A 17,299-nucleotide genomic window follows, 5' to 3' on the forward strand; every position below is an offset into this window, starting at 1 on the left:
GACAGCTTGTCAGATGCCCCAGCTTTGGAAAGAGAGAGGACAGGAACAAATGGAAGCTGAAAAGCTGCTGCAGGGCACAGGGGCTGTGCTGGGCCTTCAGGGTTACTGACGCAGGGGTGGCACTCTCATCACTCTCTTTTGCGGAGGGGGAACCTGAGGCCCAGGGAAGTGATATGACTCAAGATCCGAGCGAGGAAGTGGCTGAGCAAGGATCCGGGCCAGGAAGCAGGTTTAAGAGGCCATGCCCCCAACCACTAAGTTGTGTTGCCTTTCTCTAAACTTCTAGAAACTTCTACTTGACCAGAAACGCCAAAAAATTATACTGACTTCTATTTGCACATAGACGATGAGAGAAGGAGAAAGAGTAGGTCAAAACCAGATCCCACAGCAGTGATTTCTGCTTCACTGTGGGCAGCAGGTGGGGCAAATGAGTGGCCTCAGAGATTTCTAACTCTTTCCTTCTTTAACCCAAACACAAAGAGCCACCCTCACTGTGGTTGGCTGGTCACAGGGGGCCTTGCCCAGGCTCTCACTGCCAGGCCTTCCTTTTGAATCCAACCAGTGGCGTCACCCCACCCAGAGGGGAGGGTGGAGGGCAGGCCCCCGCACTATTTGCAAAACAGAAAGCTAGGACCCTCCTTTCCAGAGCCACCCAGTGATGCCTCCCTCACATCCCAGCCCCTCATTAATATTCAACAGCTAAGACAAAGCTGGACAAAAAAGCACCGGGTCACCTCAGCCAGGAGCCCGCCCCTTGGGTCCAAGCCTGTTCCTGATGCAGCAGGCCAAGATGGGGCATTCGGAAACCAAGGAACGGAAATGGCTGCCGGCAGCTGAGTCATCACTTGGTCAGTGCAGCCCTGGGGACAGAGATGCGGGCAGCATGCATACCGCCTGTTCTGGCCCAGGCGACCATCCAGGCCCTGGGGCCACCCCGTGACTTCAAGGCCCTGACGTCTGGAGAGGCAGTGGGCCACGCCTTTTGTGGCACTGGGATGGAGATTCAGCCACCCCCTCAAGCCTCATGGCCACGATCACCTCACACACCTGCCTCCCCCTGAAGTGCTGGAGCTCAGCGGCACACAGCCCACCTGGAGGAGTAGCATCTCACAGGGCGACCTGTCACCAACGGAGCCAAGCCAGAGCAAATGGTGGCCAAGAACAGGCCCAGACCTAAAAGCCTGCATGAGAGGGGCAGGCGCCACACAGACGACTGCCAGCCACATGGAAGATGGCATCCAAGGGCAGAGGGAGGACGCAACCCGGCCCAGTCAACTCCCAGTTTTCCTAGAGCCAAGCTAGACCTGGCTGCAGGCCCACCGTGCACACTCCCAGCTCACCTCAGTGCCCGGGTGCCTGGCTCCCTTCACCCTGCCAGTGCTGGCCCTCCTGGGCATCTTCCCCAGCGAAAGTCAGGGTCGAGCCCTCGGGCTGTTCCTGCCCTAAGCTGTGAGGCAGGGGTGGGTGTCCTCTTGCTCCAACACACCACCTACATTCGGTGACAAGAGTAAAAAGGGGGGCGGCGCCATGGCCAAGTGGCTAAGTTTGCACGCTCCCCCTTCACTGGCCCAGGATATCACCACTTGGGATCCTGGACGTGGACTTAGCACTGCTCATCAAACCGCGCTGAGGCAGTGTCCTGCATGGCAGAGCCAGAAGGACCTACAAGTAGAATATACAACTATGTGCTGGGGGGCTTTGGGGAGACAAAGAAGAAGAAAAAAACAGATTGGCAACAGATGTTAGCTCAGGTGCCAATCTTAAAAAAAAACGATTAAAAAGAAAAGAATGCAGCTCTGTGTGGTGAAAAGCATCACTTCCAGTGAGTCCATCGTCTCTTTTTTAAAGAACTTTCTCCAGAAACTACTAGGATACAGACTTAAGAGAGAGAAGTGGTGCATGCTGGGCTTGCCGGACCACCCTCAGAGGCTGAAGCCCTCCTGCTGCCCTTCCCCCGTCCCTAGGCTGAGGCTGGGCCATCTGTCCAGAGCCTGGCCCTCTCTAGGCAACATGCATGCACGTGCACACACATGCACACATGCCACAGCTCTCACACAGGCCTCCCCAGGAGGCAAAGGCAGCCCTCGGTGCAGTAGGCAAGGTGGGGCTGCCAGCCCATTGCACCAACCCTGTGGCCCTCTGCAGGTTCTCTCTCCTGGCCACCACAGGCCAGGGACACGGTAGATGCTCCACAATGGAGCGACACCCACATTCAGGTCCGCCTGCTGCTACACTCCTGCCGTGAGACTCACTCCCCCAATGACTCTCGCAGCCCCTCACTCCGGCACATCACTGCCACCTCTGCACTAGACAGCACACTGTCAGTGGGGAGCCCCTGCCCAGGTGCACCAGAGTCTCCAAGGCACATGAAATCTCCTCTCCAACACAGAGATGCACCTGCCTCCAACATACCACAGCTGGAAACTGAGAGTAGCCTGATTTCTAGCAACAGAGAGATGAGTAAACCACAGGGTACGCAGTAGACAAAACATCAGTCACCTATCACAATGTGATGGGATTAATATCCAGAATACATAAAGAACTCCTACAACTGAACAAAACAACAGCCAATTCAAAAAAGGGCAAAGGACTTGAAGAGACACTCCTCCAAAGAAGACGCACCATGGCCAAGAAGCCCACGAGATGCTGAGCATCACTAACCATCAGGGACCCACACATCAACACTGCAACCAGATACCTCCTCACACCCAAGAGGATGGCTGCTGTCAAAAACACAGAAACAACAGGTGTTGGCAAAGAGGTGGAGAAATCAGAACCTGGTGCAGTTGGTAGGAACGTAAAATGGTGCAGCCACTCTAGAAAATAGTATGGAATTTCCTCAAAAATTAAAAACAGAATTACCACGTGGCCCAGCAATTCCAATTCTGGGTATATGTCCAAAAGAATTGAAAGCAGAAATCAAATTGAAATTCAGGAAAACACTGAAATTGAAGAGATATTTGTACACCCATGGTTCACAGCAGCATTGTTCACAATAGCTAAAGTGTGAAAGCAACCCAAGTGTCCAAAATGCAGTATCTACATACAATGGAATACTATTCAGCATTAAAAAAGGAAGGAAATTCTGGCACCTGCTACAACATGGATGAACCTTGAGGACATTATGCTCAGTGAAATAAGCCAGTCACAAAAGGACAAATATTGTGTGATTCCACTTCTCTGAGGTCCCTGGGGGAATCAAATTCATAGAAACAGAAAGTAGAACAGTCGGCACCAGGGGCTGGGAGAGGGGGGTGAGAAGCAGTTGTTTATGGGGACAAACTGTCAGTTTTGAAGATGAAAGAGTTCCAGAAATGAATGGTGGTGATGGTTGCACAGCAATGTGAATGTGCTTAATGCCACTGAGCTGTACACTTAAAAATGGTTAAGATGGTAAATTTTACATTATGTATATTTACAATAAAAAATAATGCACAAGGCAAATTACAGAAATACTAAAAATAACAAAACGGCCAATCCCACTAGAAAAAAATTAAACAATGACATTGCACCTTTCAAATTAACAAAGATACTCTAAACGACAGCAACCTAAGGTTGTGAGGAAAAAGGAAAATGGGCAGCTTCTTAATTCTGTGGGTGTGCAAATTGGCATGCCATTGAGACAGAATTATGGTAACATGTAAAACCAAGAGGGCTTACAAAGGCCCTAGGCACTTTAGGGACCAGAGTCTAAGGAAACCATCAGCCAGTGCAACCACTTCAGAAGACAGCTGAGCGTGATCTGTGTGCCCTCTGACCCAGCCATTTCACTCCCGGCTCGTACTCCAGACACACGTGCACCAGGAACACTCTCCGCTCTTGCTTGAAGGGACCCACGTGGGAAGCCCAAATGTCCACTGACACAAGAAAGAGGACAGGTGGGTGTGCTCACACAGAAAGGAGGCCACCAAACTGCAGAGACAAGAGCAGACAATCATTGCTGACCAGGACCTCAACAGCTGCAGTGGGACAGAGATCCAGACACAAGGGAGACATGTAGGATGCTGTCCCCTGGAAGGGGGAAATGAGAGAGGAACGGGGCAGAGTGCATTCCGTAACTTGCGTGGGAATGAAGCAGGTGGCAGCCGCTGTACACTGACTTTCCACACTTACGTGTTGCTGCGCTGAGGCTTCTAGGAGGCGTGTGTGCGAAGATGCTCCCTGAAGCATCACTTACAGTAACAAAAATACAGCACATGCTCTAGATGTTAAATTAATTCCAGAATGCCTAGTATCACAAAATACTCGAAACTGCTATGTGGCTATACGCGCGCGCACACACACACGTGCACACAAACGTGCACACACAGAGGCAGGCGTGCACGGAAAGCCCATCAACCACCGGCAATGATGGCCCTGGATCCTGCCAAACAGACACAGAAGAGCTGTTTCTGAAACAGCAGGGATCTGAACGTGGGCTGGGTACCGGCTGCATAAAGAAATTCTCATTAATTTTGTCAGGTACATTAATGGCACTGTGGTTACGACTTTTTGTAATTCTGTATCTGCTAGATATTGGAACACTTAAACATGAGATAAAATGATGCCTGGGATTTGCTTTTAAAAAAAAAAATTACAGGCCCCTCACACAAAAAAAGAGGAGGGAGGAGTTAGATGAAACAAAATGAGTTGGATGTTGGTAACTGTTAAACTGGGTACACAGGCTGCATTAACTAGTCTCTCTACTTTGGTGCAAGCTTGAAATTTCCCCTAACACTACAGTTTTATAAGTCCATAGACAAGTCATGATGACACTAAAAGAAAAGCACCCCTCGCTGGTCCCGTCAGAGGACGGGTACAGAGGAACCCACACCATCCGTGCTGCTGGGGAGCAAGAGGAAGGACTCCGGCGTGGCCCTGCCTTTCAGCGACAGCTTCCCGGCTCTCCGCGCCACACACCTATGGAAGTTTAAGCAGCGCTGGCACAGGCCCAGGCGTGCAGGTAGCCACCCAGCTCCTGCAACCCCCTCGCAGGGTGCTGCCCGCACCCCTCCCTATCCCTCCAACCAGCTTACACCCACCCACCGGGCCATGCCCGCCAAGGTCCCAGAAGGCTAGGGCCATGGGGACAGTAGGCCACATTGTGGGGGGGGGGGGGGGCGCCCTGCTGGGTCCTGGCCGTCATCTTCAGACCCCAGAGATCACAGAAGGAACCAAGACACGAGCCTTTGTCATAGAGATTCCTGAGAAAAAATGGATCCACCAAAGAAATCACAACCCAAATACAAACATTTAAGCAAGAAAATGGAAAACCAAACTATAGGAGCAGCAACAAGCTCCATCAGGTAATTGAGTCGGGGCGGGGGGGCGGGGCTCTAAAAACCACAGAGGTCTCCCCAATAACACAAGACCACCTCAACAGCAGCAAGAGGAAAATTAAAGCAAATTCTCCCCTAAACAGTGGGAGATTCCAACAGAAACAGCCGTGTGTGCCAGCCGGTGGCAGAGCTGGATGCTGGGGCGGCCCAGGCCACGCCCGCCTCAGCACGAGATGGCGCTGCGGGGTGGGGGAGGCAGGAGGGAAGGCTCCCTTCTGCCTGGTCGGGAAGGACTCCGAAATTCAGAATTCCTCTGGGCCTTCAGCAGGCATTGGGGACACGCCACGGGGCCCTGCCGACTGCAAGAGGCCCCTCACCACGCGGCTCCCCAGGGCTGGGCTCTGTGGCCACTGGTCCTTTGCAGTCCCACCAGTCAAGATCCTTCCCGACAGCCATCCAGATCTCGGCACATTTTGCCAGCACCATCAGAGGCTGCCTGACCCACGCTGGGAGGAGGGCTGTCCCTGCCCCCCACTGGGAGCCTGAGAGCAGCACCAGCCAGTGCTCCGGGACACACGGAGCATAGCTTAACTCACGGAGCCACAGTGAGGTGACCCGCGAGCTTACCTTGTTTTCACAGTTTAAAGAGTTTTATAAATTGATGCAAAATCGACTAGGGTCAGGCAAGCTGGGCGACACTTATTGCACGCAAGGATGTTAAAAAAAAATCACAGTTTTGATAGTTCTGCAAAAAAAAACTTAGCAAATTTACAACAAAACTGTCAAGTAATTAAGGCAAGGCACTTCACACATGAACTTAAACTGCTAATTAAAATCCCCTCGCTTAATTGACTACATTTGCATATCATTCAACTTGGGAGTATAATTTTTTTAATGGTTTGGGCAACACGGTTGTCACGCCAAGAAGTGGGGAGGCAGCAGGTGAGTGGAGCCAGCAGCACCACGTGCCAGCCCTGGCCCCCACCCCCGTGGCAAGGAGGGGCGACGCCAGCAGAGACCCCACCATGGCCCAGGCTGGTGACAGTACCTCTGCCTCCACCTCCCCAGTGAGGAGCCCCGAGGGGTTCCAGAACCCCACATGGGACAGACGCACTCAGTGCTCCTCCAGGGAGAGGGTCCCCAGCTTCCCGAGAAGTCCAGCCTGACTGCCCCCAGCTGCCGGCCCTGCCATTCAAGAAACACACTCCCCCTACTGTTGGCGACACATCAGCATCCAGACAACCATGCTCACCCTCCAGAACCAGCCCAAGTCCAGCCAGCACATGTGGCCTCACTCTGCAGCTGGGGACGGGGGCCACCAGATGGGAACTATGAGGCTGGGGCGCCACCCTTGGGAAGGGGTGTTCCCTGTGCCCAGGGGCCCAACCAATGCTCAGGCACAGGAGAGGGCAGGCACCAGCCACGCCAAGGTAGGCAGGCTGTGGTTGACCAGGGCTGCTCAGGGCCAGGCCGTGCACCACGAGGCCCAAGCAGGCAAAAGGGCCACGGTTTGGGGCGTGTTACCCTCAGTGCAGAGTCTATATGAAGACTCTGCAAACCGTTGTCCACCAAATTGGTATTTTCCTCACAGGTGGACCAGCAGGGTCCCTGCATAAGGCACCCCCAGCCCCACACAAGGTGAGAGGAGTCTGCAGGGGCAACAGTCACTTCTTGTTCTAATGGTTTAAGTGTAGCAGTGCATCGATACAAAAGGAGAACATCGGGCAAATAGAAGCCCACGTCCACGGTAATGGGCAGACAGCGCAAATTGGCACCCCAACAGCTGTGGCTCTGTGGAACCACGAAGCCAAGGGGAGAACCACAGCCCCACCACAAGCAAGAGGGCTATGGGAATCATGAGAACAATGAGCGCCATGAGCAGAGCACCATAAACAGAGGGCCACGAGTGCCACGAGAACCACAAGTCCCACCACAAGCAGAGGACCATGAGAACCACAGGCCCCACGAGCAGGAGGACCACAAGAACCACAGGCCCCACGAGCAGGAGGACCACGAGAACCACAGGCCCCACGAGCAGGAGGACCACGAGAACCACAGGCCCCACGAGCAGGAGGACCACGAGAACCACAGGCCCCACGAGGAGAAGGACCACGAGAACCACAGGCCCCACGAGCAGGAGGACCACGAGAACCACAGGCCCCACGAGCAGGAGGACCACGAGAACCACAGGCCCCACGAGCAGGAGGACCACGAGAACCACAGGCCCCAGGTGCAAAAGCAGCTCCACAGCAAACTCCAGCTCTGCAGACACAGAGACAGTGAGAAGGTCGGGTCTGAAAAATGAGCACACATGGAGTGAGGAGGGGAACATGGCCTGGCACCAACTCGCTTGTCACTGCTGCTTTCCACACAGACACCTCACCCACCCACCAGGCCTAAGCCACAAACCAGTGCCACAAAGCTAGAATCATGAAAGGAACGCTGAAGTGACAGCACACAGACATGGACCGTGCATGAGAAACTAGGGCTGCTCCCTAGGGAAACGGAGATGTTGGCCCCAGGAAAGCTCAGCCACTCACAGGCCCCCATAACAGGTTCTCTCAGGTCATCCAGACATCACTTGCCTCAGAGCCAGCTGGGCTGCCAGCCTCACTGGGGTCAGGCACCTGACGGACGTTGGTGCCAGGCGTGGCTGTGTTCACCTATGGGATGTCTTGGGTGCTCCAGTACTGGGGCTTGTTTCCTGCACATGAAGCAGGATGGACCCTCGGCCCTCCCAGGAATGCACTCCCACGCCCAACAAGCTGTACGGCCCAGGAGGGGGCTGGGGGAGCCCCCCACCAAGATGAGAAGAATAGGGTACAGAGAAGACCATGTTACCAGATCCAGGCTCCAGAGAGGTCCCCAGACACCAAGACACAACCAAATGGCTCCTGTAACGCCCGGCTGACAGCTCCTCCAGGGCATAGGGAGGCCAGTGCAGGCACACAGGAGAAACTGACACCTGGTGGGCACCCCAAGATGTGTCCGCCACTTCCACCCATATTCTCAACGTGCTTCTGGCATGCCCAGCCCATGTGGCACTACATTCCTTTGTGCCACTACATCACAGGGGTCGTGACCTATGGGTTGGGGGGACACGGCTGAGTTGCCATCATGGGATCGTCACCTCCACTCACCACAGCACAAGTGGGCTCAGGGGTAGAGTTAGGAGGGAAGGACCTCGCCAGAGCCCTGTTGGTGCCCTGCGCTCTCAGACCACCTGTGCTCCCAGCACCCGCACCTTTGCTAATCCCCCTCAGGGTAGATGGAATCTGTGACTAGGGGGCCAGTCGGCGCCAGCTTCGCTCCCGCAGCAGCCCCAGGAGCCGGCACCGCAGTTCTCTGCAGCAAGCAGCACAGTGGGCCCTGCAGACAAGTCTGTTTTCAACAAGAGGTATTTCTTTCAAAGTACCCAGCCAATGTCCCAGTGGAAGCCAAGTCAGGGTGTGGTGAGGCTGGTTTGGTGGGGCCAAAGCTAGGGGGTGTCATCGCTCAACAAGCAACAGCCAAGTGTCCAGCGTGGAGCCAGGCTCCAAGTGCCACCACGCAGATAGACGTGAGCGAGCCACCTTCTTCAGACATACCACAGGGTAAGGACGAGTGACACCCCAAAGACCTCACACCCACTCCCAAGAAAGTTTCTCAATCTTTCTTTTTCTAGCCATCAAAAGCAGAGCTGCCAATAAACCTTGACAATTAGTGATTTCATGCCTCCATGAGTCATTCAATGAGTATTTATTTCAGGCCTGGAACTGCGGACCCAGCCATGACCAAGCCCCCCTCCCCCGCCCCCATGAGGCCCACAACACAACCAAAACACACAACCCCCAGGGCCGGCACAACAAGGGCTCCAGGGAGAACTAAGACTGCAGGGCAGGCGACGGCTGCAGGCTGTGCGGCCCACAGAGAATCATGCCGAGACTTCCTGAATTGCTGTCTGAAGCTGCAAAAACAAGAGACGATGGCATTCTTTGAATCTTCCTAAGTTGAAAAGGTGAAATCAGAGAAGATACAAAGCCAGATACCAAGACAGAACTGTGGCTGCCTCCTAGGCCCACATGAAGACCCTCTTGAAGCCCCCCATCTGTTCCCACCTACACAAAGGCCACGAGGACTACCCGAAGGGACAAGAGTTTCAAGCAAAGGTCGGAGCACGACACAAGACACACACTGCAAGAAGAGGTGCCATGTCACCAGCAAGCCTGTGAACCACCAGCGGGCTCCCTCTGCCCAGCAGGTGTCTCGCCCACTCTGGTCCTTTCTCCAGACATTACTCTCCTCCCCCACCATCTTATCCAAAATTCATACCCGAGTCCGGGTCCTTCACTTTAGTAAATAAGTAGACTCAAACAGTGGTGAGCCCCAGAGCTGGAGGACCCCCAGGACCCCCTCGGCTCCCAGGCTTCATGACCAGGAGGCCACCTCACCTGGCCTGGCCTGGCCTCTCCTGCAATGCTGCCTGGAGAAACACTAAGTCCAGTGCGGCAAAACTGACTTGCGGCTGTCCCAGAGCTATGAGAACAGCTCTTCCAGAACCGTCCTCCAGTCACAGAAATGCTGCCTAAGAGCTGTTGTTCACTCCCCTTCCCGCCCTGGGAATGAGCAGGGTGCATCCTGAGCACAAACTGAACTTGGTCTACCTGGGGGGCCCCACCTCCAAGAGCAGGAGGTCAGGCAAGAGGCTGGAGGGCCTGGGTAGTGCCCGTGCCAACAACATAGTGACTACATGGCCCCCAAGTGCCCCGTCGCCCACTCCACTTCACTCCCATGGACATCGTCTGTGGTTCGAACCCAACGCCAACCAAAACCTGCTTCAGATGACACAAGGCCACAGCAGAGAAGAGCCACACATGGCCCCACATTCCTAGGAAATGACTTCCTGTCCCTTCTTTGCGACTCTCATCAGCACCCCACATCTGAGCAGGTTAAAAAACCAAATGCGCGCAGTCTAGAGGCAGGCGGGGAACGATGGGCACGGTCTCCAGGCCATGCCACTGCTCCCTCCTAATACACCCAGCCGGCTCCCCGGTGGCTGCCGGCAGGAGGGACGGGCCCTTGGAAGAAGGAAGGCACTCTCCTCCTCCTTCCGCTCTCACAGATCTTAATGAAATAATTCAGCCTCTGTATTTTGACTCAAAACAAAGAAACTTTTTAAAAACATTTCAGTTGAAACTTGCCTAATTCTTCCAGTGGAGAAATCCTCCCTAACTTTCGCAATCCTTAGAAAGAGACACACTATTGCTGCTTGTGTAACAGTCTCTGGGCCACGGAGAGTCCAGCCACTGGCCGCGGACACCTCTCGCCAGACGGCCAGGGCGCAGGGACCCGGAAGCACCGCCTCCCCAGGCCCTCCCGGCGCCCAGTGGCCAGGCCGGGGGGTGTGCGGCGGGGATGTAGGGCAGCGCTCGGCTGAGCCGGGGCGGGGCTCCATCACCCTCCGCCAGACTTCCTCATGCTCCTATCCTGTCTGCCCTCGCTCGACATCTCAGACAGACATTACACAAACCGGCTGCAGGGAGGTTGAGAAACCAAGACACTTCGAGTCAATGACCCTATTCTCAGAGCCCCATGCTGACTGAGGGGAGCAGGGGCAGAGAGGAGAGCCACTCAATGACCCTGCTGCCTCCAAGTGAGAGGTTGGCACTGGGGAAAGCCCAGAAAGCGAGGGGCTCAGCCCAGCTCCAAAGGAGGATCCTGGAAACTAGCAGGACAGCCGACAGATGGACAGACGGACCACACTTGGGAAACCACCTAAACGTGGCTCCTCTCACCGCAGACAGACCGAGGGCGCCCGGTCGGCCTCCCACACCCTCCCTGCTCTCACACAGCCAACGACGGGCACAGGGGAGAAACTGAGGCCTCACCTAAGCTGCCGTTCCTCCCATTTAAGAAGACCCCCAGCCCCGACCTTCACTCTGAGGCCTGACTGGAGACCAAACCGATTCATAGACCCCATCCTTCTGAATGGGGGCCTGGGGCCCATGGAGGAGCCTCACCTCAGAGCATCACCCAAGACAGCACCCCACCTTCTCAGCCAAGCCTCTAGAGAAAGGAAATCACCACGAAACCCCACAAAAACTTAGAACAAAACGAGTGGACAAAGGAACAGTTGACCCTTTAGATCTCTGCCCAGACCTGGCGGCATCAGGGTGAGCACAGCCACCCCATTAAAGAGGGGATCCTGGAAGAAGTATGCTAGTCAGAGTCCATTCCAGCCTCATGGTACATTCCTGATGCCCTTCCTTCTGGTAGTAATTTCAGCTTAAAAGAGCAAAACACACCCCACTCAGAGAAGGGCCCTGGGCCAGAAGCCCCCTCCTGGCCTCTGCACCTAAAGTCATTCCCCAAAAGGGACCGCAAGACTCAACCCTCCTCAAGGCTCAGGGCCTGGCTGGCTTCCTGCTTTAAGAAAACACTGCTCTCTGACCAGGAAGTCATCAGGTGACACTGGGAAAACCATCTCAACGTTAGGAATTCTGACAAATCAGTCGTGGACACTCACGCAGCACACAGGCCATCAGCCTGTGGGCTGCTAAAACATGTCGACCCACACGACAAGGGCAATTCTACAGAAAAGACGCCTCCAAGAACTTGGGTGTCTGAAGGACAGGGGGAGAATAAACTAACACGACCCAGACTCTTCAGCCTGGAATCAGGACATTCAAGAGAACGGCAGCAGTTCCCAGGAGCCTGTCTCCTGAGCACATGAGTGACGACCCTGCTCGGGCCCCGTCCTGGGCCTGAAGGGGAAGCACCTGGTCACCCCACAGAGGAGGCGTCCTGCTAGTCAAGGAGGTGTGCCCTGGCAGCAACCAAGTCTGCGCCACCAACATCCCCCTCTCTGACTGACAGCAAGCCGGGCTGCTAAAAAATTAGTCCCAGTTAGTCCAAATGTCATTAGACAAGCCAAGGCAAAGGGATATAGGTGAAAAGGGAGAAAAAAAGAGGAGAGCGGCAGTGCGGAAGGCTCCGAGGTTCCAGCCCCTCGTCACATGTTCCCAGCAGAAAAATGACATGTCCCTATCCTACCTGTGACACTCGACACCTGAACACCGTAGAAAAATAAAACATTATCAACTATCACGACTTCCTACAATACCCATCTCATACAGGGGGAAACTGAGGCACAGAGAGGTTAAGCAACTTGCTCAAGGTCATGCAACCAGCGAGGGACAGAGTGAGGATGAGGGAGCGGCCCTGTGGAGTTCTAGAACCGGGCTGGCCCATTCCAGGACACTCAAGGACAGAAGCCAGAAGGGCCTAAGAGGTGGCTTCCCAGCACCCCACCACTTCCTTTGGATTTCCATGAAATTAGGCAGCATCACCAAGGAAGTCCACTAGCCTGCATCCGAGAACACGCCACCTTCATAGGGTTTCCAGGCTCAAAGCTGGAGCCCTGGCCCACACTCAATTCCACACTGGGGCAACTCCCAGAACCAGGACCACTGTGGCCTGGCCGCAGGCACAGCCAGGCGAGCGAAGGCAATCGTGCATCGGGGGCACCACAAAAATTACCGACCCCTCCCCACCACTGACATCAGAGAAGCGCTGAGTCCTTCTGGCAGAAGACTGGGGGGACACCTTGGCCCCCCAACACCCAAACACACTTCAGCTCACTTCATCTCACCAGAGCCCGAGGCCCCAAGACAGCCATGTCCCCTACAAAGAGCAGTTCTAGCATGTTCTTTGTTCCCTTCCGTTCTCATCCTCGGTAGATCAAAAATATTAAAATAAGCTATAACAGAAGTGAAAAAACCAAAACGTATCCCACAAACGAGCTGTCAAGAAACGAGTGGGAGGAGCAGGCAGAGACAGGCTGAGCACTGGGGCAGCTCCTTCCAGAACCGGTCCCCCCAGCCCTGAGGGTCAGACCCTCTTCTCACACGGTACATGCAGACATGCATGGTGGTATGCAGACAGACAAGCACACGGCTGTGCTGGGAAGACTTACGGGGACCGCGCACCCAGAACTCCCACCTGCGCAGCCAAAGCCAGGCAGCACAACGCCAGGGGGAGGACAGGGAACAAGGCAGGCAGGCAGGGCGCCCCCGAGGCAGAGGAGCAGGCAGGAGTGGAGGCGCGGGCCTGGCAAGGTCTGGGGGGCATGTGAGCAGACGGCCGGAAGGCGCCAAGGCCTGGAAGGAGGCACACCGGACTGTGGGCCGAGGCCACCACTGTGAGGACAGGGCTGGACTGGCACTTATGCCTGGAGACCCCAACCACTTACAAGGAGCACGTCATCACCACCACTTGGGAAATTTTCTCTCAATCACTAAATAAGATTTGAACAGTGCTGAGAAGAGCACCGAAGAAAAAGGCCAGCACTGAGCATCTGTGGGAATGACTGTGGCTCAAGGGACCATCCAGTCTTCTCCCCAAGCAGTGCCTGGGCCCACGAGCTGGGGCCTGGACTTCCCTGAGCCAAGAGACACCCACACCCAGAACCGCAGGGCCTGCTGCAAGGGAGCCTGGGCCCGGGTGTGTGACAGAGAGCGAACCCCAGGAAGACCACAAACACACACACGACCCAGACTCGGACACAAACAAGACAGACACACCCTGACAGACAAGAGCCTCTGCTGTCGCTCTCCAGCTAAGTGACCTGCCACCACAGCCTCGCCTGCCAGCTCATCTGCTGGAGCCCACCACAATCCCGCACACCACAATCGTGCACACAGGGCTCCCTCAGGCCACGGTGGCTGCCAAGGGGGCAGGCACCCCAAACAGAAAGGCCCCAGTTCACAGGGAGCGCCCATCAGGCCACCCACAGGCATCCCCCCGTCTGAAATGAGGGCCCAGCCAGCCTCCCGGGAATCTGCCGTCTGCCTTTCCCACCAGCAGCCTCCCCCACCGCACACTGCCCACTCAGACCAGCCCTCCTGCCCAACCCCAGCCACAAGGCGTGCAGACGGCTGTCACCCGGGCACCGGCCTAGCCGAGGGCAGCAACGCCACAAACATGCTGACGCGCAGCCCCTGCAAGCACAACAGGCGCCAGGCCCCGACTCTCCAGCCCCTCCCCCGCTCCCCGAGACACTGACACTCCACTGGAGGGGCGCCCAGAGAAAACCGGGCGGGAGCATCTATTCACAGATTTAGAAAAAAAACTTTGATGCAATAGCTGAATTAATTAGGCCTCCCAAGAATAGCTGAGCCAATGCAGCATTCTGTGTGTGCAATTCAATAAGCCTGGATGTTTAAAAGGAAAGTCACAGACACTCGGGGAGGGAGAGACGCCATGAAAAGTTGGTGAGGACCCCAGTGAATGGTCTCGGCATCTAGCGGCCCGAGGCTGCCCGGCCCATCACAAAGATCCTCCGCCGGCCAACAACAGAGCCTCAGCCAACGACCCTCCCCGCCGCACCCTTCGGCGCTTCAGAGACAAGGAGAGAAGGAAACACGGCGTCCGAAACACACTGCAGGCCGTTGGCCACTCTGACACTGAGCAGGCCCCGAGCCCAGTGCCAAGTGGCCCTCGCCCCCGCACAGGGGACTCTGGGATGCACTCCCTGGCAGGCCCAGGGCAACGCACAGAGCTGGAGTCGCCGAGTCTCGGCCCCCAGCCACCTCAGCCTGGACACCTGGCTTCGTTTTTGAGTCTGTCTCCCAAAACTTCAAGGCACAAACAGGCCCTGCCTCGCCACGTTCTGTCTGCTGGGGAGCACGGGCAGGCACCCCTCTGCCTGCGAGCCTGGGAGCTCCGTGGCAACGGCCATGCCCTTCGCCCCCACCCAGTCTGGACACCTCCTCAGGGCCCCGAGGAAGGCCCGGGCCTGAGGCTCCAGCCTGGGCCCAGCTGGGACGTCACTTCCCAGGACTCAGGGCAGGAGCATCTGATGCTCGTCCTTCCCGGCCTATCTGGGCAATGGCTTCCCCACCCACCAGGCTTGGCCCCAGACCACAGGGCCCCCCTCACACTGGACAAGCCAGTTTATCCTAGGAGTCTGGCAGAACAGCTTTCCTTCCAGGCTATATGGCCATCGATGTGGACACTGACAATACCCTAAACGTCCCTAAAACAAAACAAGACAAAATCCTGAGACGTCACGGAGGCAGAAGCACAGGGCCCAGCCTGGTGAGAAAGAGCCCCTGGCCCAGAAGGACCCCCTACCCTTTCCCAGGGACCCGCTCATCCCGGGGCCACCTCCCCAGCTTCCAGACCCGGGTGCCCAGCTCGCCGGTGTCCTCCCACTGCCGCAGCCGAGGCTGACAGGGACACTCACCCGGGGCACCCGCCGCTTGTACTTGTTGCCGTAGTCGAACTTCTCCTTCACGTCATCCAGGCAGCGGCCAAGGCGCGTCTGTTCCTCCTTGCCCGTGTAGTCCTGGCTCAGCAGGATGTAGGCCCGCCAGTTGGCCGAGTCGAAACCCCAGTGGCAGGTCCGGTTCTCCAGGGCCTTGTGCGAGTGCACCACGAACTTGTGTGGCGGGTACATGAGGCGGCAGTCGAGGCACTGGATGCAGGCGGCGCTCGGGCTGCTGTAGAGCTCGGGCACCAGCAGCCCCTTGCACTTGCCGAAGCACTCGTGGTACACGCGCACGCTGCGCTCGCTGAGCTCCAGGCCCAGCGCCAGACTGGCGGCCAGCTCCTTCTTGCAGGGCGGCGGGTAGGCGCCGCCGTACAGCAGCGCGTTGCACAGGCGCTCGGCGTCCGTCTTGGTGATGAGCCCGCACGAGGGCGCCGAGAAGGGCAGGATGCCCATGACTTTGAGGATCTCCAGCTGGTCGGCCGTGCAGCGCGAGCAGTAGATGTGCAGCTCGTCGCACACCGAGTTGATCTGTTGAAGCGAGAAGTCGCGCAGCACCGAGTTGAGGATCTGCGGCAGGCACAGGCGCTTCTCGCCGCCCACCACGAAGCACGAGATGGTCTCCCCCTCCAGCACGGTCTCGCAGCGCTCGGTGGAGCGGTCGGACGGCATGAAAAAGGGCCCGGGCAGCACGGGCGGCGGCGGCTGGATGGCGGGCAGGTGCAGCACGGGCGGCGGCTCCGCGGCTGCGGGCACCGGCGCGGGCACCGCGGCCGCGCCCGCCTCCTTGGCGCTCTCCTTCTTGTAGGCCTCCTGCGCCCAGCGCGCCGAGAAGGCGGCCGGACCGCCCAGCGAGCTCATGGAGCTCAGGTGGAACTGCTCCAGCGTCTTCTGCAGCCCCGGGTGCGGCTGGAAGCCGCCGCGGCCGCCAGCCGCCGCCTCCATGGTGCGCTCCTGCTCCCCGGGCCGCTCCCGCTCCCGCGCGCCCGGGCCCCCGCGGCCCCCACCGCCGCCCCGCGCGCCCCGGCGGCGGCCCCGGCCCCGGCCCCGGCCGCCCCCCGCCGCTGGCTCCCGGCCGATCACGGCCGCGGCCTCGGCCTCGCCCGGGGGCGCGAAGGGGAAGGCGGGCGGGGCGAAGGGGTCCCGCCGCTGGAGCCCGCCGGCGCCCGGGCCCGGCGCCACATCCACGCGCCCCGCGCCGCGCCCGCCGCCGCCCGGGCCCCCCGCGCGCCCCCCGCGCGCCCCCCGGGCCCTAGGCGCGGGGCATGCCCCGGCGCGCGCCGCCAACGCCAACGCCAACGCTCGCGGGCCCGGGGCTCGCGGGGGGCGCGCGGGCAGGTGCCGGCGCCGCGAGGCGCGAATCGCCGCGGCGGCCGAGGCCGAGGGGCCCGGGAGGAGCGGGGGCGCGGGCGCGGGGCCCGCCGGGCCGTCCTCGCGCGGCGCGCCGCCGCCGCCCCGCTCCTCCCACCGCGCGGCGCCCGCCCGGCTCGTCCCGGCGGCGCTGGCCGGCCGCGTCGCGCCCGCCGCCGGCCGCCCCGGCCCGGCCCGGCCCGCGCGCACCCCGCCGCCCGCGCCGGCCCCGCGGCCCGCCCGCGCCCTCCCGCCCGTCCGCCCGCGCGCGCGGCTTCCGGGGCGGCGGAGCGCTGTGGCGGCGGCCCTCAGAGCGCGGCGGCAGCGGCGGCGCGGGGCTCGGCGCACATCCTCCCGGCGGCTCGCTCCGGCTCGGACTGAGCGCCCGGCGCTGAGCTCACGCCGCCGCCCCGCCCCGCGCCCCGCCCCGCGCGCCGCCCCG

General features: G+C 58.2%; 1 protein-coding gene across 2 annotated transcripts in view; it reads right to left on the reverse strand.

Moving 5' to 3' along the window:
• The window catches only part of SKI (SKI proto-oncogene), a 78,275-nt gene extending 61,547 nt beyond the window's left edge, over positions 1–16,728 (reverse strand). For both annotated transcript variants that reach the window (XM_014863110.3, XM_044769497.2), the window contains exon 1: positions 15,484–16,728. In XM_014863110.3, coding sequence (XP_014718596.2) covers positions 15,484–16,452 — 969 coding nt within the window. In that variant the 5' untranslated portion in view covers positions 16,453–16,728. The remainder of the gene's footprint in view (positions 1–15,483) is intronic.
• Between the last annotated feature and the right edge of the window lie 571 nt (positions 16,729–17,299).

Source organism: Equus asinus, chromosome 5 (assembly GCF_041296235.1).
Source record: "Equus asinus isolate D_3611 breed Donkey chromosome 5, EquAss-T2T_v2, whole genome shotgun sequence".
In the NCBI taxonomy this organism is placed as follows: domain Eukaryota; kingdom Metazoa; phylum Chordata; class Mammalia; order Perissodactyla; family Equidae; genus Equus; species Equus asinus.